The sequence below is a fragment of the Acomys russatus genome, chromosome 31 (genome assembly GCF_903995435.1).
Source record: "Acomys russatus chromosome 31, mAcoRus1.1, whole genome shotgun sequence".
Taxonomy (NCBI): Eukaryota; Metazoa; Chordata; class Mammalia; order Rodentia; family Muridae; genus Acomys; species Acomys russatus.
In genome coordinates, this window is record NC_067167.1 from 34866840 (window position 1) to 34894504 (window position 27665).

A 27665-nucleotide genomic window follows, 5' to 3' on the forward strand; every position below is an offset into this window, starting at 1 on the left:
CTGCACAGGAAAGGACATTTAATACCTTTGGACACTGAAGTTTTCTCCAATAGAAGAGAAGACAAAGATGGAGAGACACTGCATGTTTTCTGCCCGAGCTGTCCCATTAAAACAACAACAACAACAACAAACTCTACTTAGCATAGTAATGAGAAAAAATCTCAAATATTTAAATGTTAAATAGATGTGTATCTGCAGAATAATCTTGCTACTTTGGTCTCCAACAATGGCTGAGAAAAGACTTTGGGATATTTGTTACACAAACAAAAGTAAAGTATTTAAATAATATACCCCAAGTCTGTATGCAAGCAGGCAATGAATGCCTCTGGTTACTATTGGCCTGCCTTTCACATTCTCATTGACTTGAAGTCCCAGTAGGTAATGCAGTTGCTTTCTACTGGAATTATACCAGGAGAAAAATAAACTCACTACAGTTGCATTGGCCCATGCATTGGTGGCCACCTATTGGTGGCCTTTTGAGCGCTGTAGCCCAGTGCTAAGAAGCCTGCCAAGAAGTTCAATAACAGAACGTCACTTTTGCACATGCAGTTTATCCTTTACCTCCATCAGATTTACATGGCTCTTGCCTAAATGATCAACTAACTTCCCTAAATAAATCCTGTATTTAGAAACTACGAAAGATGGAAGAGACTTCAGAGAATTTAGTTAGCATTTTATAACTACAGGTTAGAGGCCAGGAGAGATGTCATGGCTTGTACGAGGCTCGGCATTACTTAGAAAGAGACATGAGAATTACTTCTCCATACTTATTCTGTTGCCTCAAGCTTCCTGCAAAATGCCTGATATCATTTTGTGTAATGGATTATGTATAACAGTAGATATGTAGAGCTTGGAAAAAATATGACTGATGTATCTTGAAATATATTATTTATGAATGTTATGTGTAATCAACAATATAAAAGTTTAGAATTCATCTCAAACATAAAAATTAAATATAACTTATTAACAAAATCATAAATTAATTTTAATTCTAAAATATAATTTGTTTACCAGGGGTTTAAGATAATTTTCTTTAAAGAACATAAAAAACTTAACCATTTAAACACTAAACTAAACCCAAAAGCAATAAAATGTACAAAAATATCAAGAATTTCTTTGAAATTAGACATTATTACTCAATATTGAGTTTTCTCCTTGGTTTCTGATTAGCTTGTTTCTTTGTTATGTAACAACAAAAAAAAGTTTTCTCAAAACATTTCTATACTTCTTTCTTTCTGAGCAATATATTCATCTTGTAATTTAAAATACATATTGCCACACAAATTACCTTAAGATATATAAAATATTGATGAAACTCTAGCCAAATACTTTCTAAAACATTGAATATACAAACTGGCCTAGAAATCTACTAGATAAATTATACATATGTATATCTAATGTTTGTCTTCTTTCTAAAAAGAGCTTAGGATAACCCATACAAGTACAAAAAAAAAATAGTATCCACAGAACACAAATTTTGTTACATAAGAAATAAAGAAGCAGCAGCTAGCATAGCTCTGTCCTAAGAACAACTGAGGGTGTTATCTGAGCACTCAAAAAAAAGTGATGAGGCCAAAGGACTGAAAGAGGAAGACAGGAAGGAGAAAGAGTAACATATGAAAACATTCAAAGTTTAGGTTTTCTCCAGCCTGTAAATATCATCCTTGTCTGTTTGCAAATAATAAACTTCCACGTGTCAACATAGAACATCATGGTTAATGTAAAAACAATGAATAGATTTTCCCCAGTGGTAAATGCTGACATCTCAGAGTAGCCCTTTCAACAGCTTGCAAAGAAAGGCTCCCCAGAGCCTTGTGAGTGGCAAGCTTATTAATATGAACTCGCCGAGCACTCAGCACCACGACATGCAGGGTCTGCTCAGGAGGTCATCTCCAAAATGGACCCCATACATCTCCATGCACAAGAGATGATCATTTATCACCCTGACAGAAGGATCCACTGTAAACTAATCCAAACTGCTGATGATGCACTAAATCAGTTTGAGTGATAACTATAAATGAAGCTGCAAGGCGAGTACTGAAGGGTACAGATCCACCTGATCAATCGGATGTCATGAGGCAAAGGAAGCGCACTGTTGACAAACATAGAGTCCCTTGGTTGAAAGTTAACCAAATCAAGTGCTGGAACATAAAACTACACGTTAACACTGGCTTCGAATGAAAGTTTATTTTAAATGCTTTTTTGTTCAGTTTTGCTTTGTTTAGCAATTTTAGATAAAACTGAACAAGCTTGGTCAGTGCAAAAGGACATAGGGATATATTCAAAATAATATATCTTACATACCATAAAAAATGCAACAGGATAAGAAAAAATTCTTCAAAAACAGTCTGTCAAAATAACCTAACTGTAGCCACTCAATCTGATGAGCAAATACACATACATAGTTAATAGTAGGAAATAATTTTTTAAAACTGTATGCAGAAGGTGATTTCATATCAGTTTGTCACCAGGAAATCGAATTCAATTTATGTTGCCCTTATGAAAACTTAAAAATTTTCTGAAACAGTCATGTCACAAATTCGACACGGGAAAACAAAGCAGTGGGGACAAGGGAAGCCATTCCTCCAAATAGTTGATATTCATGGAGGGCATTCCTTGAAGTGAAGCAGAACAAAAAAAAAAAAAAAGGGAAAGAAAAAAAAGCATTTCCTCAACTATGTGATCAGAATGGAACCTACATCCCTCTTCAAATAGAGCCTTTATCCTTTGGCAAATACATTCGATGGATTCAGCTATTCCGAGGACATCCATAATGAAAAGCGTTGATTAAGGTAAACTTTGATGCTTGCTAAAAACTAATCTGCAAGCTAGTTTATAAGAAAACTATTCTTCAATAAATTTATATGCTCTTTTTTAATTTGTTGCATTAAATACACAGCTTGTCACATCAAATTTAACTCTTTGCCTTCGTATTTTATCTCTCAGCTTACATCGGATAAAAATAGAATTATACTACAAAAATATTACCTGATCCCAGTTGTAGTTTATTTAAATTTCAAAATGGAAAGCTTACTAAGAACAGATAAGATTGATTGCTCACTCTGTCTTAGCATAATTGTATTTCAGGTGAACATCAATTTACTTTAAAGGACACTTCTAAGTAGCAGAATGCATCATAAATAATTCATCAATCACAGTGACTGGGAGTGTGATTTACTCCAGCAGATTCAACAGAATGAAAGTTCCAGCTTCCTACAATTATATAAGCTCTACATTTTTAATAATTTTGTGCATTACAAATCCATTCTTAAACTTCATACTTACTCCTCCCTAAATGCAGTGCATAGTCCTGATTTTTGCCTCCCTCCCTCCCTCCCTCATTTTATTGAAGATAAATTCTTTTCTCATACAACACGTCCTGATTACAGTTTCGCTTCCAAAACTCACCCCAGTTCCTCCGCATCTCCCCTCCCACCTGGTTCCAGGACCCACTACCTTTGGGCCTCACTAGAAAAGAAGAGGTTTCTAAGAGATAACAATAAAATAAAAACCACATAATTATCGCCTTTCTTTTAAAACTATTCACTTTGCTTTCAGATAAAAGTATTTTACTTTCACTGGGACAAATAGCAATTGTGCATATTAGTAGTAAAACAACATAGGCAAGTATATAACAGAAAATCAGGCCCCAGATTTTCTCAGTTGTGTAATTTTAGTAAAGCTAAAAATTTGTTTTCATGTTACTTAAACATCTCAATGACAGTAAATAATAGCAGGTTTTCTGAAGCTCTTCTGAGGATTATTTGGGATCTGGCATGTATAAAAATTAGTTCGCCAATTAAACACCTCTAAATTGTATACTGGTTTGAGTTTGGGCAGATGATACAGACTATTCTATGACAACTTCTTTATGTCACACTGAAGGACAAAGCCTGCCTTACAGGTCTGAATTTCTGCATCAGATATTAGTGATTTCCCAAACAGTGAACTATGCTTAAAATAAACATAATGACAAGGAAAGGGGTAGAGAAAATAGAAAGCATCTTACTTACTTGCAAACCCCTCTGAAAAACTGAATGGCCCATAAAATTAGCCAGCATTCTAATTAAAGCAGCACCCTGTGGAAAAAGTAATGAAAAGATTTTCAACAAGTGTGATTCTAACAGTGTCACATGTCAATCAAGAATGGCTTGCTCCATTGACTCTATTCTATCTTGAGAACATTCAAGGGGGAAACCATGAAAGAATATTTCTCTTATGGGTTGAAAATTTTGCTTTGTGCATCTAAATGTTTTGTGGATCAGAGTCTACAACCTCACGATGGAAATCCCTGAGACCTAGTATCTTGGGAAACAGTCCGCAACTAGGAGTAACTTATACTTCTGTGAACATTGGACATGACAAGGCTGGTAGAGTACAGTGCTTACACTCAAATCCCATGATCTGGTGATACATGGACACCTGCATTAACAATTGGATGAAAATGTAATTGCGAGTACCCTAGCCACTTACTGCACTCCTAACCCAGATGAGAATGCTTTAACGGCAGGAGTGAAGATAGGAATGTGAAGCAGTAAGGGTTTCTGGGTTCAAACTGTGTCTGTGTTACTTTTTTTAAAACATTTTTACTCAGAAAAATGATTAAAATTCTCTTATTGTTCTTCCTCTGCAGCATAGAGTTACCACCAATCCTACTGGACGAGACTTTTGGACTTTAAATAATTAGTATATAACATATATGTGCATATACACACATGTTTATGTATGCATCTATATGTAGAGTATATATGTTAAAATTGGTGTCTGTATATATAAATATGTATGTGTGCCAAGAGCCGCCCTGTTCAGGAAGCTCACTAGGCATGTGGGCTGTCTAGGAGGTGATCTGGTGTTTGCAAGGTCTTATACCACGATGTACCCCAAACCTGCTTCCAGCCTCTGACGTGCTGTCAGGAGCCATTGATTTCCGAAAGTCCAGGAGGCATGAGAGATCTCTGGAGGTGATCCGATATTTGCAAGGTCTGTATTGTGATGTACCCCAGAACTGCTTCCAACCTCTGACTACCCTGTCAATTGTGCACTGCTGCATCTCTCTGAAATCTGGCATTAGAGCCGGGCATGGTGGCGCATGCCTTTAATCCCAGAACCCAGGGAGGCAGAGGCAGGTGAATCACTGTGAGTCTAGGGCCAGCTTGACCTACAAACTGAGTCCAGGACAGCCAGGACTATATTCATGGCCAGCCCGGTCTACAAAGCAAGTCCAGGATATGTGTGTGTAAAGCAGTTCAAAAAAAGGTCTGAAGGACAGAGCGAACCCTTAAAGTTATTTCATGGTGGCTCATTATTTTTGTCATTATCTATTTATTTCTGAACCTGAATGTATTTACATGTGCTGATAGCAAGCAAGAAGATGTGGTTGATATAAACCTTGTGAGTTATAGATTAATATAATACCTTAGAAGACTTGAGAACTATCATTATAACATAACATAGAATGCTATCAGAGTGAAATGTGTGTAAGTGATCAATTTGAAGCAATCCAAGTGATGATGGGAGGGTCAGGAGTATCACCAATCTTTAAACGAACTATAAATTAGTCATCTAGATGTCACCAGTTCATATTGAGCTACCCAAGGGCTATTAAACAGGGACCATTCAAATAGAAATGACGGGTAAGTTTTAAAGGAAATTTCTTTGCATCCACATATCCCTCTCCACCATCCTTACAAATGCACAAACTGCTATACATCCTTTCTCCAAGGTGTCTCTTCTAATTTGTATTATTGCGCACTAGTTGCATATGCTGATGAGGTTCATTATAAAGTCTCAATGCAACAGCCAGGAAATCCTTTTCAAAGGAGCGAATCCTGCAATACTCATCCAGCCTGCGCTCAGTCAGTCCGGCCACACAACTGGGAGTTTCCACTGTTTGATATCAAAACTGCTCCCTGAAATTTTGGAACTTGCAATATAATATTCTCACTCCATTAGCCAATCACCCTTAAAGCACTGTATTTAAAAAAATATCTCTATTCCCTCAAGAACTTGTTCCTCAAATGAGAATGTTATTGTCATCTCGAGAAATAATGAGCTGACAAATCTTAATGTTTTATGCCCCTCCAGACATTTTCCCATCATATCTACTCCTTTCTCTCTCTCTCTCTCTCTCTCTCTCTCTCTCTCTCTCTCTCTCTCTCTCTCTCTCTCTCTCTCTCTCTCTCTGTATTGTTTCCTGCTATTTGTCTTCTTTACACTTGTATAAGTCCATAAAACATAAGCATTTATCAATCTAGGGAGCTGGTGAGAATCCTCTTTAGAACACATCGGCTCTACTCCCTGAATTTCCTTGACAAGCTTTCCTCCTATGCATTTTCCAATCTAGTCTACCCACCCTAAGGGTAAGATCTGTCAGCACTTCAACAACACTAACCCTTGCCACCTGGGGAGTGAGAGACTCTCAGTCAGTCAGCTCCAACTTCCTTTCTGAGCAGAAGAGCCATCTTCAAATGATTTAACTGATTCCCTCCAGGTAGTGATGATTTGGTCCCTTGTCTTGCTATAAAAGCTATCAGTTCGGCATGGACTAATGACAAAAGAGTGCTTGGTAACCATAAAGAACGGACCTGTTTTCCTGTCTGGTTAGAGCAGGGTGCTTGAAAATAAAATGTACAAATGTAGTCAATATTCAAAAGCCATTATTATTGTTATATCCTATAACTCAATTACACTTCAAACATATGTTGTTTGAATATTTTGATGTTGCCTTCTAAAATCTACACTCTTCTACAGATAACTGACCTTTTCTTGTGAATGCTAATTTTAAAGTAATTATTTATTTATTCAGTTTACATCCTGGTGGTAGCCCTATCCTTCCTCACACCCCAGTCCCACCCTTCCTCCCTCTCCCCCTTCTCCTCCCCTCCTCTATTCCTAAGAAAAGAGGAGCCCCCCCATAACCAACAACCCCTGCTCATCAAGTCACATCAGGACTGAGTATGTCCTGGCAGTCCCGCCAGGAGAAAGTAGTCAATAATCTGGCAAGAGAGTCCTTGCTGGATAGATTCCCTGCTCCCATCAAAAGAGGACCCACATGAAGCCTGAGCTCCCTTTCAGCTATATTTTTGCAGGGGGCCTTGGTTTAGCACATGTAGTACATGGTTGGTGCTTCAGCATCAGCAAGCCCCTCCGGGCCCTGGTTACCCAGCTCTGTGGTTTTCTTGTGAAGCTCCTGTCACCTCCAGGTCCATTTTTCCTTACCTCTACTTTTCCACTAGACTCCCTATGCTTTGCCCAGTCTCACCATCTGTTTTGAGGTACTTATGAGTGGAGCCTCTCAGAGGAAAATTTTTCTAGGCTTCTGTCTACAAGAATAGCAGAGTATCTTTAATAGTGTTAGGGGTTGGCTATCCCCCATGGGGTGGATCTTGGGTTGGGACAGGCATCGATTGAAAATTCCCTCAGTTTCTGTTCTATCTTTATCCCTGCACATCTTGTAGGATGGGTAAATTTTGAGTCGAAGTTTTTGTAGGTAGGTTGGTGTTCTCCTCCCTCTACTAGGAAACTTGTCTAGTTAGAGGGTGTCCTCTTCAGTCTCTATGACCTCTACTACTAGGAGTCTCTGTTAGAGTTCCTCTCATATCCGCGTGGGAGCTTACCCTGACTTAGGTCTCCAGCTTGTCACAGAGATGTCCCTGACCAGTTTCTCTTTTCCCTACAGTCCTTTTGTCCTCCTGCCCCCAATCTCTGCAGGTATGATCTCCACCCTGATATCTCACATTTCTCATATCTTTAAAATATTTATCCATCAAGCTAACCTCATTTATAATGTGACAACCTATATTCACTTGTGATTGAAAATTTTAGCCTCAAGAAAACTATTGAACATTCATGCACCTTGAGGAGCTTTATGGAAAGGAATTTATCGTTTCTTAGGAGAAGTCACCATGCATTTATAAAACAAGGTCCAGAGGAGATTCTGTGGCAATTGACTGAACTGTTTAGGGGCTTGAAAACTCAATTATTGTTTAGTAGTTTTTTCTTATTCTGTCTTCTATTTTCTTGTTGTTGTTGTTGTTGATGATGATGATGATGATGATTACTTTGTGTAATCTGAGTACCTAATGATTTCAAAGACACTAAATATGATGAGATAAAGGACTTCTTTACCTTAGGTTTGACACAACCCTCTGCTGTTGGCTTAAATAGGCTTTCTTAATTCAATAATGGTTGGCAAAGAGAGAAACTGTCTGCACACATGGCAGGTACTTTGTATTCTTGAACACTAGCTATTCATCAAGAACATAGCCTCTATTGCTTCACTGGCATGCTTTCACAATGTGTAATCACTTTTTAAGAGAAGATAAACTTCCAAACTCAGTTGTTTCTTTAGCATGTTTAGTAAGTTGGTAGTATGTTAAAGATGACACAGAACACAAATAGGGATGGTATAAGTGCATCACATGCCTGGAGGGTGGAAAGCTGGACATACCCAGGCAGCATCTACATGATGTAACAGGAACAGTGTTAGCAGAGTTTGCCAGGTGAGATGAGAAACCTGAAACATAAAAGGTCATACTGATTGGAAGGCATGAAGCCACAAATTAAGGTGGGGGGGGGAGATAGTAATATGGAAAGGAAGTTTGAAGCAGATTTTAGAGCTTTGACTTGCAGAGCTAAAGTATATGGAAGGTGAGGGCTGAAGTATGATACCCCATAAAGGGCAAGATAATCTGAAACAAACAAGAGGAATGAATGGAAACAAGTTGGTTTATCAAGAAGTATGTATGTGCAATTAAATTAAAAGCAAATTGGCATTCCTGAGTGTGGTGAACAGCTGAAGGCAATTTGGGTATAAGCAGAGTGGTGGAAAGCATGATTGAGATTAGTGCTTCGATTTGAAGGAAACTAGTAGCTAGTCAGTTGCAATTAAGAAACAACTATAGTGTTCTCTGAGAGGCTTCACCCAGCAATGGGTCAAAACAGATGCTGAGATTTACAGCCAAACAGTGGGCAGAGAGCAGAGAGCATGATGGAAGACTGGGAGGAAGGATAGAAGGACCCAGAGGGAACAGGAGCTCCACAAGAAGACCAACAGAGCCCATTAACCTGGGCCCAGGGGACCTTGTAAAGAGTGAAACACCAAGGACCATGTATGGACTGGACTTAGCCCCCCTATCCATTTGAACCCAGTGGGCAACTTGGTCTTCATGTGAGTCCCTAGTAAAAGGAGCCAGGGCTCTGACAAGACCTTACATGCATGCTTTTTGATAACTTCCCCCTGGTAGGGCTTTGTTGCCAGCCCATAGAGAATGCTCTCAGTCCTAATGTGTCCAACCTCTTGGGATGGGTAGGTGGAGACAGACTCCCCTTTTCTGATGAGTAAGGAAGGGAGAATATGGGGGAGATGGAGGAAAGGTGGGAGCAGGAGAAGAGGAGGGAGATGGCTATAATTGGGATGTACAGTGAATAACTAATTAATTAAAGAAAAAAAGCTATTCAAATAGTCTGTGGGTATCTAGCTGAAAAGAGGCATGCATACTGAAAGCATGCAATCATGAAGCATTTGTGTACTTCTTGCTTTTCCCTTTCTTTTTCTTTTCTTTTCTTTTCTTTTTTTTTTTTTTTTTTTTTTTTTTTTTTTTTTTTTCATATAGGAGAAAATGCTGCTCCAAGAAAGAATGATTCAGTGGCAACAGTGACTGATGACATGCAGATCAAGAGAGGAATGTTAGAGCAACCTTTCTGGAGAAAGTAGAGAAAAACCTTGGAAAGAATGTGCAGAGCTTTCCTGACACAAAACAGAAGGAAAAGGAAGAGGTCACTGAGAAATTTTAGAAGCCAACACACAGATGGAAATGAACTGAGTGCAATAGACTGTGGTTGTGAGAGGAGACATGGTCTGTCTGCCTCACCATGGCAGACCTACCACCAAGACCACTTCTTGGAACACAAGATGTTCTCAGATAATCAAAGGTCTGCCTCTCTTCAACAATGCAAAGGCAGTCTTTAGATTAAGTGACCTTGAGAGTAGAGCTAGATTCAAAATAACTACAGTGATCAGGAAGGAGTAAAACATATGGAGCTCTAGAAAAGTCTTGTATTAGCAGAAATCACTCAAAATGTATCATTCACTAAAGAACCATGACGTGATATGGTCATGATATAAGAAGATACCATTATTTCATCTAATCAGAAGTTTGGGGCTTAAAAGGTTTTATAACTTGCTGAAATTGGTCCAAATTGGGTAAAAGGATTATGATTAGAAACCCACTTATAGGCAAGTCCAAATCTTTCGCCTTAACTGACGTAGGATACTGTCTTATGATTTGCAATCAAGATAGAAACTAGACACTTTTTCAAATCATTGTACAAAATAAGAAGCTAGGGAAAAGGGGGGAGTGTTAGAATTGTTCAGTTTAGATTTTGTAACATCCTTACAGCAGAGGATGAAAGGAAATTAATTCAATAAAATGGGAAATGGCTTCCCAGAACTCTCAGGCTAGAAATGAAGAAAGAGGAAGGTTAAGAGGACATGGGAGAATGGGGCATGTCTACAAACTAAGAAACGCTGAGCTGCCTTAGCACGTAGTACAATACAAAGGCTGCAGAAGTTGAAAATGTGCGAAATCACACTGCTTAGGCTGCTGCCTTCTCCCCTGTGCTCCTCCATGACCTCCTCCTCTCTGCTCCTCCATGAAAGCCACAGTCCTCGGCTTACTCCAAGTCAGTGGCTGTGCCACACCATAGTTACTGGGAGTCTGGCTCCAGTGAGAAAGGATGCTCCTCCACAGAGAATCTCATCAGAGGACATCCCAGGTCTGGGTGATATTTCTTGTAACGGGCTGCAAGCTGGAATTCTCCCATCCCAGAGCTCCTTGCAACACCCTCCCTTTGTTTGAGGAACAAGCAAGTTGTTCTAACGTTTCGCTCAAACTCCTCAAGTTCCCTTGACGAGGAATATCTGTTTCCTTTAGCAGATTGGGATGAACTCAGCAGGGTGGGTTTCAGCTTGGAGATGCACACACATATGATCTACTTGTTTGTCACAGACATTCGCTAGCAAGCTGTCCGTTGTAGTCACATGGGTGTAAGCAAACCAGGAAGTTTCTTTTCTAGTCCCACACAAGTCGGTAGTTAGTAACCCTTCTATGCTGCATGCGTCTGCTGTGTGTGATTCATTCTGCTCTTAAGATGGAAGGTGAGCAACCCATCTCCCACTCTGCAGATGGGAGAGACTGAGGTAACAGGACTAGATCGTTTTCTCAATATCTGTGAGCACAGTCATTACTGGAGTAGCTTCCGTCTACTCACTTGTTTTTAAATTTAGTTCTTTCCAAAGCAAAGAACCCTGTGCAGTGAGAAACCCCTATTATACTCCACTTTGTGGAAAGGGTTAGTGTATGGATGCTGAAATTGAAGTGAAAATATAAGCTTCAGAAAGATGTCTCTTCAATAAGCATGGGTACATATAAAGAGACTACAACATTCTGATATAACTCATTAAGAAAGAGTGTCTTTGGTCTGAAGAAAATAATATATTAATTTCTCCCACAGATTTTATAGAAACATTCCCTTTTAAAAAGAATAACATGAGCTATTTTAGCATGTGAATGATGGGGCGGAGAAAGAAAATGCCTAATCTTGAATAACCATGATGAACAAACTCATCAAACGCCTGCAATGTTTCCCTCCTTGTTCTTTTTTTTTTTTTTTTCAAATTCATGGATTCTTTCATCCATTGATTTTTGTTACATACATATGGTTGAGTGTAAATCAATACATAAATACAAGCTGCTCCCATCTGTAGAATGTTATATATATATATGCTATATATGTGTGCATATACATACACACACACACACACACACACACACACACACACACAGATACACACACATAATGTTTTCAGGACTGATCACTTGGTATTAGATAAGCAATTGGTAAGATTTTCCCTGGGGAAAACTATTCCTCCTGCTCTTCGCATTCCTTAGTTGCCTGTAATTATATTATAATCTCTAAAAAATAATTAAAAGAAACAGAATGAGAGTAGACAGAGGATGAAATGGAAATAAAATTAATTCTAATCATGAAAGCAAAATTAAAGCCCAGTTGCTCTATCACCCATGCTTCGAACCTCGGAGTCCTCTTTGATTTATTGTTTCCTGAGGCCAAGCCTCCACTTCTGTGCAGCTGAATTATTTCACGGCCTCTTAATGACAGCCCCAGATGCATTCTCACCTTCACAAATCCATCCTGTGGGCCACATCAGACTAATTTTAATAATTACTTCAGAAGCCTAATGCCTGCTAAGTGCTCTAGAGCTGCTGTCAAGCCAAGCTTGTTAGATGATTTAAATATCTACGATTAGGCTTACGAGGTAGTAGTGATGACAATGACAACTGTATTTTTTCGGTTAAGAATAAGAAAAAAGCCAGCCTCTGTTTTTTTTTTTTGTTTGTTTGTTTGTTTGTTTTTGTTTTTGTTTTTGTTTTACAACTCACTAAAATTACTCATAAAATAGTTGGAATAGTGTTTTGCCATATAACAGGTTTCAAGGCATTTATACCAAATTGTGATCATTTATGTTACCTGGCTCTCAAAATCTTTACTTCTAACCACCAATCCTAGGGCCATCATCAAGGTCATCGTAATGATAGTCAATACTTATTTCCCCATAGAACCAAATATCACCTTCCAATCCAGTTAAACTCAGTTTTTTACATGACTATGCCTTATACCCTCACATTTTTGTCATCCTAGGTACTCTAAGTGCAATGGAACCTACACGTTCTTTTTGAAAATAATTAAAATTAGTTATAATTAGGGTGTGGGTTGTGCCACCCTGTGCATGTGAAGGTCACAAGATAATCTTGAGCAGGTGGTTTTCTTCTTCCCCCTTGACATGGGGTCTGAGGATCTAACACAGATCACTGTGCTTCAGAGGCAAAAATGCTTTTATCTGCTCAGCCATCTCACAGGCTGTCGGCTCCTATGCATTTTTAAAAACACAAGAAAACTTGTTATGATAAGACACTTTTTACAGGCACATCATACCCAAACTTATGGGACACAATGAAAGCAGAAATAGGAATATTCATAGCACTAAGTGCCTTCAAAAAGAAATTGGAGAGATCTTACACTAGCAATTTAAAAGCACACCTGAAAGCTCTAGAACAAAAAGAAGCAAACACACACAAAACTAGGAGACTGCAAAAAATAATCAAACTCAGGACTGAAATCAACAAAAAAAATAAATAAATAAATAAAGAGTACAATTCAAAGGATCAATGAAACCAAGAGCTGGCTCTCTGAGAAAATCATTAGATAGACAAACCCTTAGCCAAACTAAATAAAAGGCAGAGAGAGTATCCAAATTACCAAAATCAGAAATGAAAAGAGGGAACTTTGTGGAAGAGTCTGGGGTAGGAAAGAGGATAGAAGGTCCTGGAGGGGACAAAAATTCTACAAGAAGACCAGCAGAGTCAACTAACTTAGGCTCATGCGGTCTTATAGAGACTAAAGTACCAACCCCCCCCCCAAAAGGGGCAGACATGGACTGGACCTAGACCCCCTCCTACATATATGTAACTGATGGGCAGCATGGCCTTCATGGAGGTCCCCTAGCAAGTGGAGTGGGGGATGTTTCTGACATGGCCTCTTTTGCTTGCTGTTGATCTCTCTCTTCTAGAGGCGCTGCCTTTATTGACTTCAGTGGAGGAGGATGTGCTCAGTCCTGATGAAAAGCAATCTGCTAAGGTAGATTGATATAGGGGGAGCAACTCCCCTTTTCTGAGAAAAAGGGGAGGTAGGGGAAGGGGGAAGAGGAAGGGAGAGTGGGACCAGGAGAAGGGGAAGGAGGGGGCTGCAGTCTGGATGTAAAGTGAATAAATAAAATTAATAAAAAGAGAAAGAAGAAAAAAGGAAAAAGTCAGAGCATACTGTTTTCATATGCTTTGTAGAAACATCTACAGCTTACTGTCTAATTAAGAGCCTCCAGGATCAAACATATTTCACTATACATTTTGGCTTTGGTGGATAAATACATTGCTGTTCAGCAATTTTAAAACATGGCTCCATGGCAAATGAAGGAAATTCAAGTCAAGAAGACTTGAGACTTGGAGGTCAGCTCTCTAGAATCACGGGCATACATTCCACATGAGTGAGATTTACTAGACACATGCATAAAATAACCCTGTCCTTCATGTAGACTCAAGACTGTCATTTGTGGATTATTTTTCCTATGAAAACGGGGATATACAAGCTGCTTATTCACTCAGATAAATGCTGTTGAACTCCCCCCTGCAGTGAAGCTTTATCTAGCAGTTTCTCTGAGCCACTCATATGTTCTGACACTACTGACAAGGACAAAATTGTAGTATATTTTTTCATTAAGCATCCATATGAGGAATTCTTCAAGGATGGGCTCACACAAGAGGCTGATGAGATTATTTACACAGAATGACCATCATTGAGTTCAAGAACAATATTGAGTAAAGCCATTGGCTCTCAACTACACTATGCTATAACACCAAATTTACTGTCCTACTCAATCCATAATAAATAAAGCATGCATTTCAAGAGAATACCAGCAAACTGATGTTTCAATCATTGCAATTAATCCAGACAGGATATAAACCCATTGAGTTCTGCATTTCATTTTATCACACATATACATATATAAAAGGGCAAAGAAGAAATATGACTCCTTTAGGGCAAGGACACAAAAATTGGATGACACTTTTGAATCTTCATTCTTGGATTGAATACATAATACTACTGAGCTTCCAACAAGTAAAGAAATTATACTACTGTATTAATATTTGCAAGATAAGAGAAATAATGGCTTGGATGTGTGTTTCTTAATCTTCTCCTCTGCTGTTCTGTCTTGAGGGCAAGTTTACAAAAGGAATGAAATGCTCAGATTCAAGTTTGATCAAACCACCTTCACCTGTTTTCAAGAAAATAAATTATCCCCTTCATGTATTTCATTGATAAATGGATTATCTCTTCTTTTGCTTTTTCCCCAGAAAGAGACAAGTCATAAGTTCAGTTCGGATGCTTTTGTGCTGCAGAGAGCAATGGCACATGGGTTAGATAGCATCTAGAAGTCAGTCAATGAGGAAAAGCCCACAGACACCCCTGTTTGTAAAGCAGAAGGACAGCTTTGGCCTCCAGCTTTGGGGTTTTGCTTTCAGTGTGGCAAAGCACAGATGTATCCTGTCCCTAGAGACATTCAAAACTAAAACAAAACAAAACAAAAACAAAAAAACAAAACCGTCCAGAGAACAAAAGCAGCCAGCCATTCATCATGAAGTAAATTCTTCTGTCATTAGGGGCTCAGGAACAGAAAGAAAGAATAAGCTGGTGGTTTTATTTATTTCAAGATAATCTAACTGTAATGAATTCAGCAAATGTATATGAGAAACTCATTGTCTAATCTTTGCATTTAATGTTTACTGCAGTCAAAGCTAAGCCAGGAAATGGGAAATGTTGGTGTCACAGTTAAAAGAAAAGGAACTCTTAGGAATCACTGTAGCTGTGTTCCTCGCAGGTCAAGCACTAGGGAGGCTGACGTAGAAGGATTACCTGGACTACAACGGTGAGGCTCTGTCTCAAAAAAACCAAACACACATCATATAAATGGCACCCACAAATCAGTTTGAGAACAACAGCTCTATAAAACAAACTCCCCCATGTTCATAAAAATATGCTGTGGTCTTTCCCCCGTGAGACATACAAGGAATTATTAACACTCTCTAGCAAACATCTACATCCCAGAGTCATTTATCACTGCATTAAACATTGGCTTCTTGTATATACCTGTCTTCTCCCAATCATTATTTCCATCTGCCAATGTATGGAACATTGGTTGTGCTTATTACCAGAAAACTATTAAAAAAAAAAAAACAGCCATTGTCTCACTTTTTGAAACAAATAGAAGCCAATTTTACATTGTGATACAATATATATATATATATATATATATGTGTGTGTGTGTGTGTGTGTGTGTGTGTGAAAGCCAGTGAGCTATTCTTTGTTCTCACTTTTTACAGAAATAATAAAAAGGTATCCTATTTCACTCATACCAAATTTCCCATTCTATCCACATCTTGGCTCCAACCTTAAGTGGTATCACTGAAAAGACCTTCAAATGAAATGAGGGGGGAAAGAACACTGGATCTCAACACTGTAAGAATGGTCTCTGGAGCAAAGGTGGAAGCTAGAGAAATAATTAGGTCAAAGTGAGCATGACTTGAATTGGGAAGAACAAAGCTGTATGGGGATAGGTGGGTGACTTAGTTCGTCAGACAGTGAGCTTTGTGACAACATGCTCCCAGGAAATGTTGAGGCACAGGTGTGCATCAGGCTTTCGTCTCGGAGAAGGGTGTTCTTTGTTGCTCCTAACTTATCCGTCAATATTGTCTAAATTACAACTAGACACCAAGGAAGAGAAAAGCGCTTCAGCTTGAGGAGAGCAGCTTGGGACTAACAGGAGAAAGTCCTTTTCCATGATTTCCAACAGGAAAATTTTCGCTTAAAAAAAAAAAAAAGAGTTCTTTTTAAAACTAACACATGTATGTATGTAACACTTAAAAGAAAAGGAGGCCATGGATTTGAAAGAGGGTAAGCAGGGGCATATGGAAGGATTTGGAGAAAGGAAAGGAAGGGAAGACACACTGTAATTATATTGCAGTCTCAAAATCACAATTTATGAAAAATTGTCCAACACACAGAAGTGTATGAGTAACTCATTGTCTAATCTTTGTATTGCTTTATATTGTTTGGGAAAAAATATATTTTGGCAAGAAGTAAAGAGAAAAGGAGAAATTTTTTAAAAGATCTGAGAAATTTAAGAAGAGAAAGTATGGTGGTGGCTCGGATTGCTGATGCATGACTTTAATCCAAGCATTTGAGAGGCAGAGGCAGTTGGATCGCTGTGAATTCAAAGGCAGCCTGGTCTACATAGTTAGACCCTGTTTTTTAAAAAATGCAAACATTTGCTATAGTGATGTACTGCTTAACAGTAGGTAACCATGTTAATTACTTTAGTTCTCATGCTAAAGATTTAAGATTAAAAAATTTTCTCCAAATTCATTCTTGTTGGCTATGTGAGGCAACGCGAAATCAAATTTGAACAAAGGATTTGGGGCCAGGCTTCACATCTGGTGAATCCATTCCGACTCCGAACATTTAGGTGTGCTAACTATCTGGAAATCACCCCATTCAGTGATAGCTAGAATATATCAAGCTAATCAATCACATTTTCTGTGCAATGTGCTCTCTACACACTTAATAAAAATATCAAAGGACGGCCATCAAGTTGTAGCTGATTTGAAGACACATCTACCAGTGTCAGAATCAACTTCTCTCATCTTCTGATTCCATACCATTGTAGAATACAGTGCCTCTGCTCCTGCATCTCCAGATAGGAGGTGGTGATAACCACACGTACCATGCTGTAAGGGTTAAAGGATTCAGTTATATAAGGAACTCACACAAAATTTCCATGTACACAATCATAAATGCCAGTTGACCTGATATTATAATATTTATATATGCTAATTCTCTTCCACACCAACTTAAAATTCTTACATTAATTCGGAATGAACACGACAACCAAAATAATTTCAACCACTCTGAGTCAGCCACAAGTCTCCTACTGTGTTGAATGTCCTTCCAAGGGGAAAATAATGTGTCGATAAATGTTCACAAATTTCATCTTAAAATGGACGGGTTGGAAGACAGTTTGGTGAGTACATAAATAAGCACAAACATCCAAATCTCGGTTATTGTTTGGCTTGGGCTTATAGTGCTGAACATGGGGACACATGCCAAAAATTCTTTACTTTAGGCCAGATATTTGGTTGGCACCAAACTAACTGAATTCTGGTATAAAATGAAAAGACAAGAGGCAGTCACGACCAAACTGCATGGCAGGTTTGTGCTTGGAACTGCTCCTCCCTGCAGAAGCCATGTCTCAGGGTTTGAGACATGATGGCCTAGCCTTTCTCTAAGGATTCTCAGGTTGCTGGTTCAAGGGTAGAGAAGGCAAGGTAGGTGTCTTAGTCAGGGCTTCCATTGCTGTGAAGAGACAACCTGGCCATAGCAGCTCTTATAAAGATCTAGGCAGACATGGTGCTAGCGGAGGAGCTGAGGGCTCTACACCCACACCCGGCAGACAGCAGGAAGAGAAAAACATGTGCCACTGGCCTGGCTTGAGTAGGTGAGCATGCGACGCATTTTCTCCAACAGACCCTGTGAGCCTATTGGGGTTAGTTTCTTTCAAACCACTACACCGGGCAAAGCTGCCGAGGCCTGGCATAGGGACTGATGATACTGGGCTGCATAGGCACTGATGAGAAGGGACCAGCATACTAAGGTATCTGATCAAGCCAGAGTTTGGGAGAACTACAAATGAAAAGACTACTTTTATTAAGCAAAAAAGAAGTTGTGTCTAAAATTCAGTTCAGAAAACAAAACAAAACTGTTGGAATAAATGCTAATCTTCTCCAGGACAAAAATCTCCAGGAGAAAAGTCAATAATATTTGACTATGTGCCCAAGCGCTCACATGCATGGTAAAACATGGATCGGGCAGGATAGGGTTAAATCTTGCTTTTGCTGCTTATAAAGCTCTATGACCTGGGGTGGGGGGGGTGGGGGGGGGGGAGGCGGGAGGTGGGGAACAATATTTGGGACTTTAGCTTGTAGTTCTTCAAAAGCATTGTGTGGGGTAAAGTACCAGGACCCAGGAACCCTCAATAAATAATACCTACTAACCTGAGAAAATGTAGCCTTTGGAGTTACTCTCACAGTTTTGTCTTATTCGCCCTTTGAAAATAATATGAAAGAGATTAACAGTGATAAAATGGGGTCTGTTGTGATGGCTCAGTAAGTAAAGGCGCTTGCTTCTAAGCCTAACCCTGGACTTGATTCCCAGAATCCATACGGTAGAAGGAGAAAACTAACTCCGAAAAGTTGTGCTCTGAACTCTACGCGCGTACGCGCACACACACACACACACACACACACACACACACACGCACACACACACGCACGCACGCACACACACACACACACACGCACACGCACACGCACACACACACACACACGCGCGCGCGCGCGCGCACACACACACACACGCACGCACGCACACACGCACGCACGCACACACACACACGCGCGCGCACACACACACACACACACACACACACACACACACACACACACACACACACACACGCACACGCACACACACACACACACACACACATGATGCAGTAATGGTTTCAAACTGATAAAGGAGCAGGTTTTGCTACCAGGTGTTAGCTGTAAAGTGAACGTCTCAGGGCTCCAGCTCAGAGTCCCATGTCTAGTGATGCCACTGTTTTGAACAGAAAATCATTAGCCACTAGTGCTCAGAAAGAGTAATAGAACACAGAAAGAAAATATGGAAAAATTAAGTAAATTTCAGACTTGAGTTCACATAGTGCCTCTTCATACCCAGTCTCCTGCACATCTTTCTGTTATGATTGGATCGCATGACTACTGCCATGTGCTGCACTCGGTGTGGTAGCCTCGATCTTCTGACTCTTAGTTCATAATTATGTCTTTAGCTTTCCTGTATTAATTAAATTTGTTTTTTTTTTTGACAATTTTGACAAATTTGGCAATTCATACATGTACATAATTTATGTGTAGAATACAGCTTTTGAATTTTGGCAACCCCACTTATTGTATATTCACTTTATAGCATGTACAACACTCTACTTCTAGGAATCCTGCTCTGTTTTTTTTGTTGTTGTTGTTGTTGTTGTTGTTGTTTTAGTCGTCTCACACATTGCTCATTTTCTCAACTTACTAATTGTGTCTTTTCTGGGAATCTGTTTCTTTTTAAGATGGATGTTTTTTGGGTTTGTTTGTTTGTTTGTTTGTTTATGGGAATCTTGTTTTTCATTAGGATTTACTTTTCGAAATCTGAGATAGCATATGATGGGTAGTTTGGCTAGAAAGGATTTATATTGAATTCTAGAAGGTATATGGTATATAAAGATATCTTGGGACAGGACAAGCATTTTAAATTAAATCTTGTCCTGAGGTTTACAATGCATTGAGGCAGGTTTCATCTGAGCTCCAGCTTGCATAGAGTTGAAATTTTCTGGATTGTTTTCTTCCCTTCCTTACCTGCTGCCAAAGTTTACAACAGAGTTTCTTTGTGGTCTCTTAAGGATAAAGTTTGTTTCTGGGTCATCATGTGCTAAGGTTCAGGTCTTTAAGGTCCTGACTTTGTAGGAGACCTTCCATTAAATGTCTCACCTCCGGCTTCTTCTTCTTCTTCTTCTTCTTCTTCTTCTTCTTCTTCTTCTTCTTCTTCTTCTTCTTCTTCTTCTTCTTCTTCTTCTTCTTCTTCTTCTTCTTCTTCCTTTTCTACCTATGTGAAACACTGAAAACTATTCTCAAATTCTCCTGCCTGGAAAAAAATGACCTTAGGACAAAACCCAGCTTCAGTGACTTAGGGAAAAAAATCTATCTTTCAAAATTTCAAGAATATTATGGATAAAATCACAGTCAAGCTTTCTAGTATTTGTGTAAGAAGGAAGGAGAAGGAGAGAGAGAGAGACAGAGAGAGACAGAGAGAGAGAGAGAGACAGAGAGAGACAGAGAGAGAGAGAGAGAACAGGAAAACAAGCAAGCCTATTTGTGTGCCACCAGGACCTAAGTAGCATCATAATGAAAAAGGATAAATAGGTCATCAGATGGCCCTTAGCCTCCACTAAATGAATCTGTGAAAATATTCTGCAAAAATATGTTCAAGATACATTTTGAAATAGCATATTTTCCTTAAAACAAAAACTACTTAGTAAAAGTTTGTGCTGTCTTGAAATAGGTCCTGCCTCACAAATGTGTCTGTCAGATATACTGGGCCAGAAGGCTGAAGGTAGTGTCCCAATGTTAGAGAGAGTTTTGTGAGACTGTTCAGGTAGTAAACTGTCTCTGTAGGGTTTTTTTTTTCACTGTGGAAGCTGCTAATCTGCACTTCCTGTTTACTCGATAATTAATTTTATTTCCTCTCAAGTGTCTGATGGGGTTGAAGACTAGACAGTTTAGTTTTACAGTTAAGCTTAGTTGTTTAGAAGGTAAGTTATTTTTAGGTCTAGATAGATGTTTTAAGTTGATAGAGATGAGCTATGATAGATAGTGATTTACATCCAGAATTTTAGGCTCACCAAGACAGGAAAGATGTTTTCTTCAAGGTTGCCAAATACAAATAGCCAAAACACTATGAATGTACATTTATATAATTTCTGATTGTTTCACGGTTCTTCTTGCTATATGTAGTTTATTATATATAGTAATAATACAAATGTATGTGTAATAAAAAATAATGGTCATAAGCAGAAACATTAGACCTAGCCATTTTCTTGAATAAAATGCATCCTGGAAAAAAAAAGTTTGTGCTGCTGTTGCGTGGTTAGAATTTTATCTATACCAAGAGACATGGTGCCTGCTTGAAGCAGAAAAACTTGGAGCCTTATGTCTTTGTTAATAAAGAGTTTGTTTGGTGCTTTATAAGTACAATTATTAAGGCAGATGAAGACAAACTCTGGATTCACATTTTGACAGATGCTAAGAAAACGTACCCCAGGTAGTAAGACAAGAGTGGCTAGTCCCTTTGAATTTTAAATGTAACACCGCTGTGGTGGCTTCAGTAAGAATGGCCCACATACCATGACCAAGGCAACTCTTATACAAGAAAACACTTAAGTGGAGCTAGCTTACAGTTGCGAGGTTTAGTGCATTATCATCACTGTGGGATGCTTGGCAGCCTGTATGCTGGTGTGGAGCTGGAGAGGGAGCTGAGAGTTCAACATCTGGATCAGCAGGCAGCAGGCAGAAAAAGAGCCACAAGGCCTGGCTTGAGCTTCTGAGACCTCACTGCCCTCTCCCAGGGACACACTTCCTCCAACAAGGCCTCTCCCACTCCAACAAGACTAACACTATTAGGAGGTATGGCCTTGTTAGAGTAAATGCGGCCTTGTGGGCCATGGTGTCTCTTCACAGCAATAAAAGCCCTAACAAGACAGTTGATAATCTGGGGCCTTTAAAGATGTCCTATAGCACAATATCAATACATCCTTTGTGGTTCATCTAAATCAGACGCGAGGCTATGCGAACAAAATCTCCATCTGGCATGCACACGATGCACTTACAAATGCACACTGGCGAAACATTCATACATATAAAATAAAATTAATAAATCTAAATTAAAAAAAAAAACAATCTGATGTGAATGTGATGTCATAAACTGATAAACCCAGCATGACAAGGCAGAGGCTGTGAATCTCAAATTGAAGGCCACCTTGGGTTTAATAGGGAGTTAAGGTCAGTCTGAGTTACAAATTGAGATCGTCATACAAAGAAATCTACCAATGCAAAAACATAACCACTTCACAAATATTCTACAGGAAATTTTGGTTCCACTTCATACTCTTCCATGTATTCTGTTGTAATTATATAAAATTCTAGGAGTATGAGTGCCGTTATTTTGAATTTTTGTAAATGACCTTTTTTGTAGTATGGAGGCTTCATCCTTGTTTTTTACCCTTTCTTTCTTTGTGGGTCTTTTGATCAATACAACAACCCATAGGTCCAGGACCTCACTTCTTTAGCCTTTGAAATTTGTTTTTCCTCTTCCAGCTACAGCAGAACACCATTATCCTGGAAAAAAATCTAGATGCAAGAATACAACCTTTCCTTTTCTAACTGTAGTCTAGAGAAATATACAGTGGCTTCCCTCTGACTTCTTTCAATGTTCATCTTTTACAATTTCTCTCTCAATATGCTATATAAAAACAACTTGAAATTCACAAACCACCTGCCTGAATGACCTCAGACAACTTGGAGCACCATTCCTTCCTGAGATTCACTTTTAGCAGCCTCCTAGCTTAATGGGATTAGAGCCACATACAGTTGCAGGGTGAGCACATTACAGGAATGAAATACTCTCTTATAGCCCCATTTATACTAATTAAAATGTTTTCTATTCTTAATTATAACTGTTGGTAGAAGCGAGCCATTGTAAAAGCCGTTCACTTCGGGCTTTTTCCATAAGCAACACACTGAAGAACTGTAGTTGACACCAAAACCAGCAGAAATGGCTTACCCAAAAAATATCTGTGAAGACTCACCCTGCTCTGGGTTTAAGCTTCTAAAACCTGCTATTGCCAGTCTTTCAAAGAGATGACACAGAAAAGAGCAGAACAAAGCCCAAACCAACAGTTGCCCCTCCTAAATCATTCCAGCATGGTGAAAAAGGCAGAAACTGTGTGCAGCAGACAGATCCGAAATCAGAAATCTAAATTAGCAATTACAACAAACCAATGTGACACACAAAGGGCAGAGAGAAAGTAAGCCTCCTTTGGATAGCATTAACCTGACAGTTACAACATTGAATAACTGGCTGCCAATTTTTATCAAATTCACACCTTTTCTTTCAGTTTCATTATGTAAATGGCAAATCAGAAAGGAACATCTATTAAAATAAGTATTAATGAAATATGATGTTTTAAGTATTTGGGTTTTAATGAGAAAGAAGGTAAAACGAGAAAAAAAATATTCAAGCAATGATGAATCAGCCAAACACACATGTGAAAAAACATTCCCTTCCATGGGCCAGATGCATAAATTAATAATTTACCAAGAAGTGGTAAGGGTATTTATGTTAAAGAAGTCAACAAAAGTATCTCTTCATACTATGTGCATTTTCTTTCCGAGGTCATAAAAGAAAGACACGTTAAAATGATCCGTGGCCCAGAACAAAGGCAAGGATGAGGCTCAGAGAGAGCCAAGTGTGCTGTGTGCAGAAATTCTTTGGCTGATTTGTCACAGAAGAGCAGCAGACCCTTCAAAGAGCGATAGAAATTAGCTTTAGACTGCCTAATCTTACCTACATAGCAAGTGGTTTGCATGCTTGGCCATTCATGTGTCTCTGTTTAAGGAAAAATGGGAGACTGAGTTTTTCATATATAAATGAGTGAATGCAAAATTAATTTCTAAAAACTATGAATTTTTATCCCATTCTCTATCACGCACTGTGAAGTAAAATCACAGGGATTTTTTTGAGTAGTCCTCCAATTTAGTTAGCTAATTGGAGAACAGATTTTCTATTTTATTCTTAAACACCATCAAAGAATAAAGTTTTTTTTCCTGTGGCTCATACTGAAATACTTAATTCCTTTTTATGTCAAGAAGTCCTTTCTGATATTAACTGAGATGTCTTCCTGTAATTTGAGGCCATTTATCTTATTTTGACCTTGATGTTGACAGAGAAGTGTGAACAGGCTAGCTATAATGACTACTTATATGTTAGAGCCAACTATGGAGTCACCTCTCAGCCCTCTAGCCCCCAGGGGATTCTTCTGCACGTTCTGTGGCTCGTTCTGACAGAATCTATCTTTAAATGCTTCTAAATCAATCTCTCCCTTCCTCTTTCCTTTTATGCATCTCTCTCTCCTTTGCTTAATTTTTCTTAGTCTCTTGAGCTTGGTCACTCGTTAATGAGAGGATCATGACTACCAATTATTATTTCCCAGGTTTTATAGCCCTTGTTTTATTTGTATGTCAACATATTATTGCTTATCTTAAAATATCGTTCGACTCACAGAAGAAAACCTTACATGATGTGTCTGAAAAGATTGCAAGGACCGTTGTATCTCCTAATGAAGCAATATCAAATGGAAAGGTGTCCTGGCAGAAGGAAATGATCCTGAGTTAGAATTGAGCTGTGAATTTCCACTCTGAACACGCAGGAGCCTGAAACACACCATCGAATTCTCTAGGCTTCTGCTTACTCCTGTATAAGTTCGATATAATACCATTTCCCTTAAGGGAGGAGAGATTAAAGAAGACATTGGGTGGTTGGTTCCTGGCAGTCCCTCAAAGAATAACTGATGCTATCATTAGCTGTTATTGAACTCTGTGTAACTAAAAGCCCAACTGTATTACTGAAATGATCGTACGTGCTGCAGTCAATCAATGTACATATCAGCGCCTATACAGCATTTATGAATGTGTCAAAGAGGTCAAAATCGTGGCTTATTTGATAAGGTCATGTATAGTAATCTTAGTTGACTACAAATGAAGAAATTAAAGCTAGAGGGGAGAATCTGTTTGGAAAAGTGAGTGCTGGAAAGATTAGTTCAACGGGAGGATGACTGTGCCTGAGGCAGGAAAATGAAGAGGTAGAAGAGCTAAGCTGGTGTACAGGTCTCAGGAGCCCCAGCACAGTCAAACCACATGTGACAGAACCCATCGGAGAACAGGGTGGCTGGCCTACTCAACTTCCCTTACCCCGCTTAAACTCATATATATTGTGCATGAAACTCCTTAGGAAGGCTTCCATTGTCCCAATTTCAATAAACAAAAAGATATCTTTACCTTTGAAACACCATAATAATATTTCCACTGCTTTACTTTATTCTGGAGAGAGGGCTGGACAACAGAACTCTATCTGGTGTGCAACTGGCTACATAGAGTAGGTTGACCTTGAACTTTCAGCAATCCCTTTGTCCCAGTGTTGAGACTGCAGACATGTGCTACTGTGGCTTCTCTGACAATGTCTTTAATTTAGCTCAACAGATACATATCCATTGTCTACTGTGAAAAACCAGTGTGCTAAATGGTAAAAATTAGGGAGACATCCAAACATATATGTCTCACTTTATAAAGTTTGTGTTCAAATGGATGACACAAACACATAATGCTGGACGGATGTGAAATATGTTAGAAAATTCCAGCACCATCAGACAAAACAAGTGGATTAAAAATAGAGGGATGGAAGGAAAACAAGTATGAGGACACCATTTTGGGGAGGTCTCTTTTAGAAACTGGAATGTAAGGAAAGCCTCCAAACAGCAATCTGGACACCGGGGGGAAGAACAACACTGCCTACAGAATAAACAAGTACCTCGAAGGCCTAGTGTGGGGGGAGTTTGTAGAGCAGAGGCATTGCCAATGGAAGGACAGAAATAAGAATTCAGAGTAAAAAGAACATAGTTATACCGAGCCCCGTGGGGCATAAAAAGTATGCTAAGTAGGGGTGGAGAGAGAACCATGAGCACATTTGTGACAGCATTGCCTTCCGTTGTTAATTTGGTGGAGTCTTTCCAAGATTTCCCACAAAAAAGTGGCACAACTTGACTTGGGTCTAGAAAGATCTCTCTGTGTGCGCTATTATAAAAAGTAACTTGTGCGTAACTATTATCACCATGATTCAGACAAGCGTGTCACAAGAATGATGCTGAAGGTCAGATATTCAGAAAGAACGGATGTCACAAGTGGGATTTCAGATCACCGGGATGAAAAGGTGGAGAGTGGCCTAGGCAAGTGAAGTTACCTTGCTTAGAAAGAGTACACATCACAACTCACTTTGAGATATAATTGCTTGTAGACGATTTTGCAGATAAGATTCCAAACTCGGAGTTAACATTCCATTACCCGCTTGCTAGAAGATTGACCCTTTATGGTCACTTAACTAAGTCTCAGTGTTCACCATAAGTAAAAAACGCATACACCTGAAGGTTCGCGTTAGAAATAACGGTGTGGGATAGCAGGTTACCAAGAAGAGACTTGATACCCTATGAGCGTATACAGGGGGAGGAAATCCCCTCAGTCACAGTCATAGGGGAGGGGAATAAGGGGAATATGGGAGAGAGGGGGAAAAAAAAGAAATAATGGTGTGATGCGTGGGAAGCGTTTCCCAAAAGTTTGTGTATGTAGTAGCAGCTCAATAAAAAAAAAAAAAAAAGTGTATGACTTCCCATCACAGTAATGATTATTAGAACCGTTGGCTTAATTTCCTGTGCTTTGTACCCACTATTGAGCTGCATTTTTAAAGGAAAACATAGTTTTACTTCTCCAGAGGTTGTTCTCTCTGTGTATTGACCACAGCTTGATGGCACAGCACAGTGGGTGAGGTTCTGAATCAATCAAAGCATGATGTACAAAAATGGACGGCTAATCTTCTTTATGTCAAGGGATATCAGAACCATAAAAAAATATTTTTGTCAAATTCAGTTGTAGAATATATTAGCAAAATCGCACAAATTGAATTTCTATTGCCAGACCCTTTTCAAAAATTGGGGTCGCCGTGACTATTGTGGATTTTCTCCACTTGACAAATCCTTTTTCTTTTTCTTCTATGTAATACTTGTTTAATCTTCTTAAGAAACCAACTCATATAAGAGCTTCTGAAAATGTTCCTGCTTTTAAAGGATTCTATTTAATATGCTGAAGTCATCGTCTAATTTGTTCTTCTTGGAGCTTGCAGCTCTTCCCTCCACCTTGGCACCATATGTAAATTTAATGAGCATTCACTCACTCTCGTCATGCAGGTCATTGGGTCATTGATTCTATTTCCCTGTGTGCTTTTAGAGAAAAGATGCTCTCTTAATCCATCTTCCACAGCCTCGTTGTCTGTGGAAAGCATCTCCCAACTTTTTGATACATTTTCCAATAAAAGCTTCTTCATATTCCAATTATAAATTAACTTGTTATTTCATTAGATCTGCATCTTTATAACATAGTAGTTATTAGACATTTTCTCTTCTAAAACTGTAATTTTAGGAAGCCGTTTTTAAATTCTAGCTTTGGGACGACCCATAATAGACAACTCTAAGGATTTCTTCAAAGATCTGTTTTCAAAGT

General features: G+C 38.9%; 1 protein-coding gene across 1 annotated transcript in view; it reads right to left on the bottom strand.

Moving 5' to 3' along the window:
• Trhde (thyrotropin releasing hormone degrading enzyme) overlaps positions 1–27665 on the bottom strand; it is a 438539-nt gene that overhangs the window by 174062 nt on the left and 236812 nt on the right. The window contains exon 7 of the mRNA XM_051172782.1: positions 4014–4079. Coding sequence (XP_051028739.1) covers positions 4014–4079 — 66 coding nt within the window. The remainder of the gene's footprint in view (positions 1–4013; positions 4080–27665) is intronic.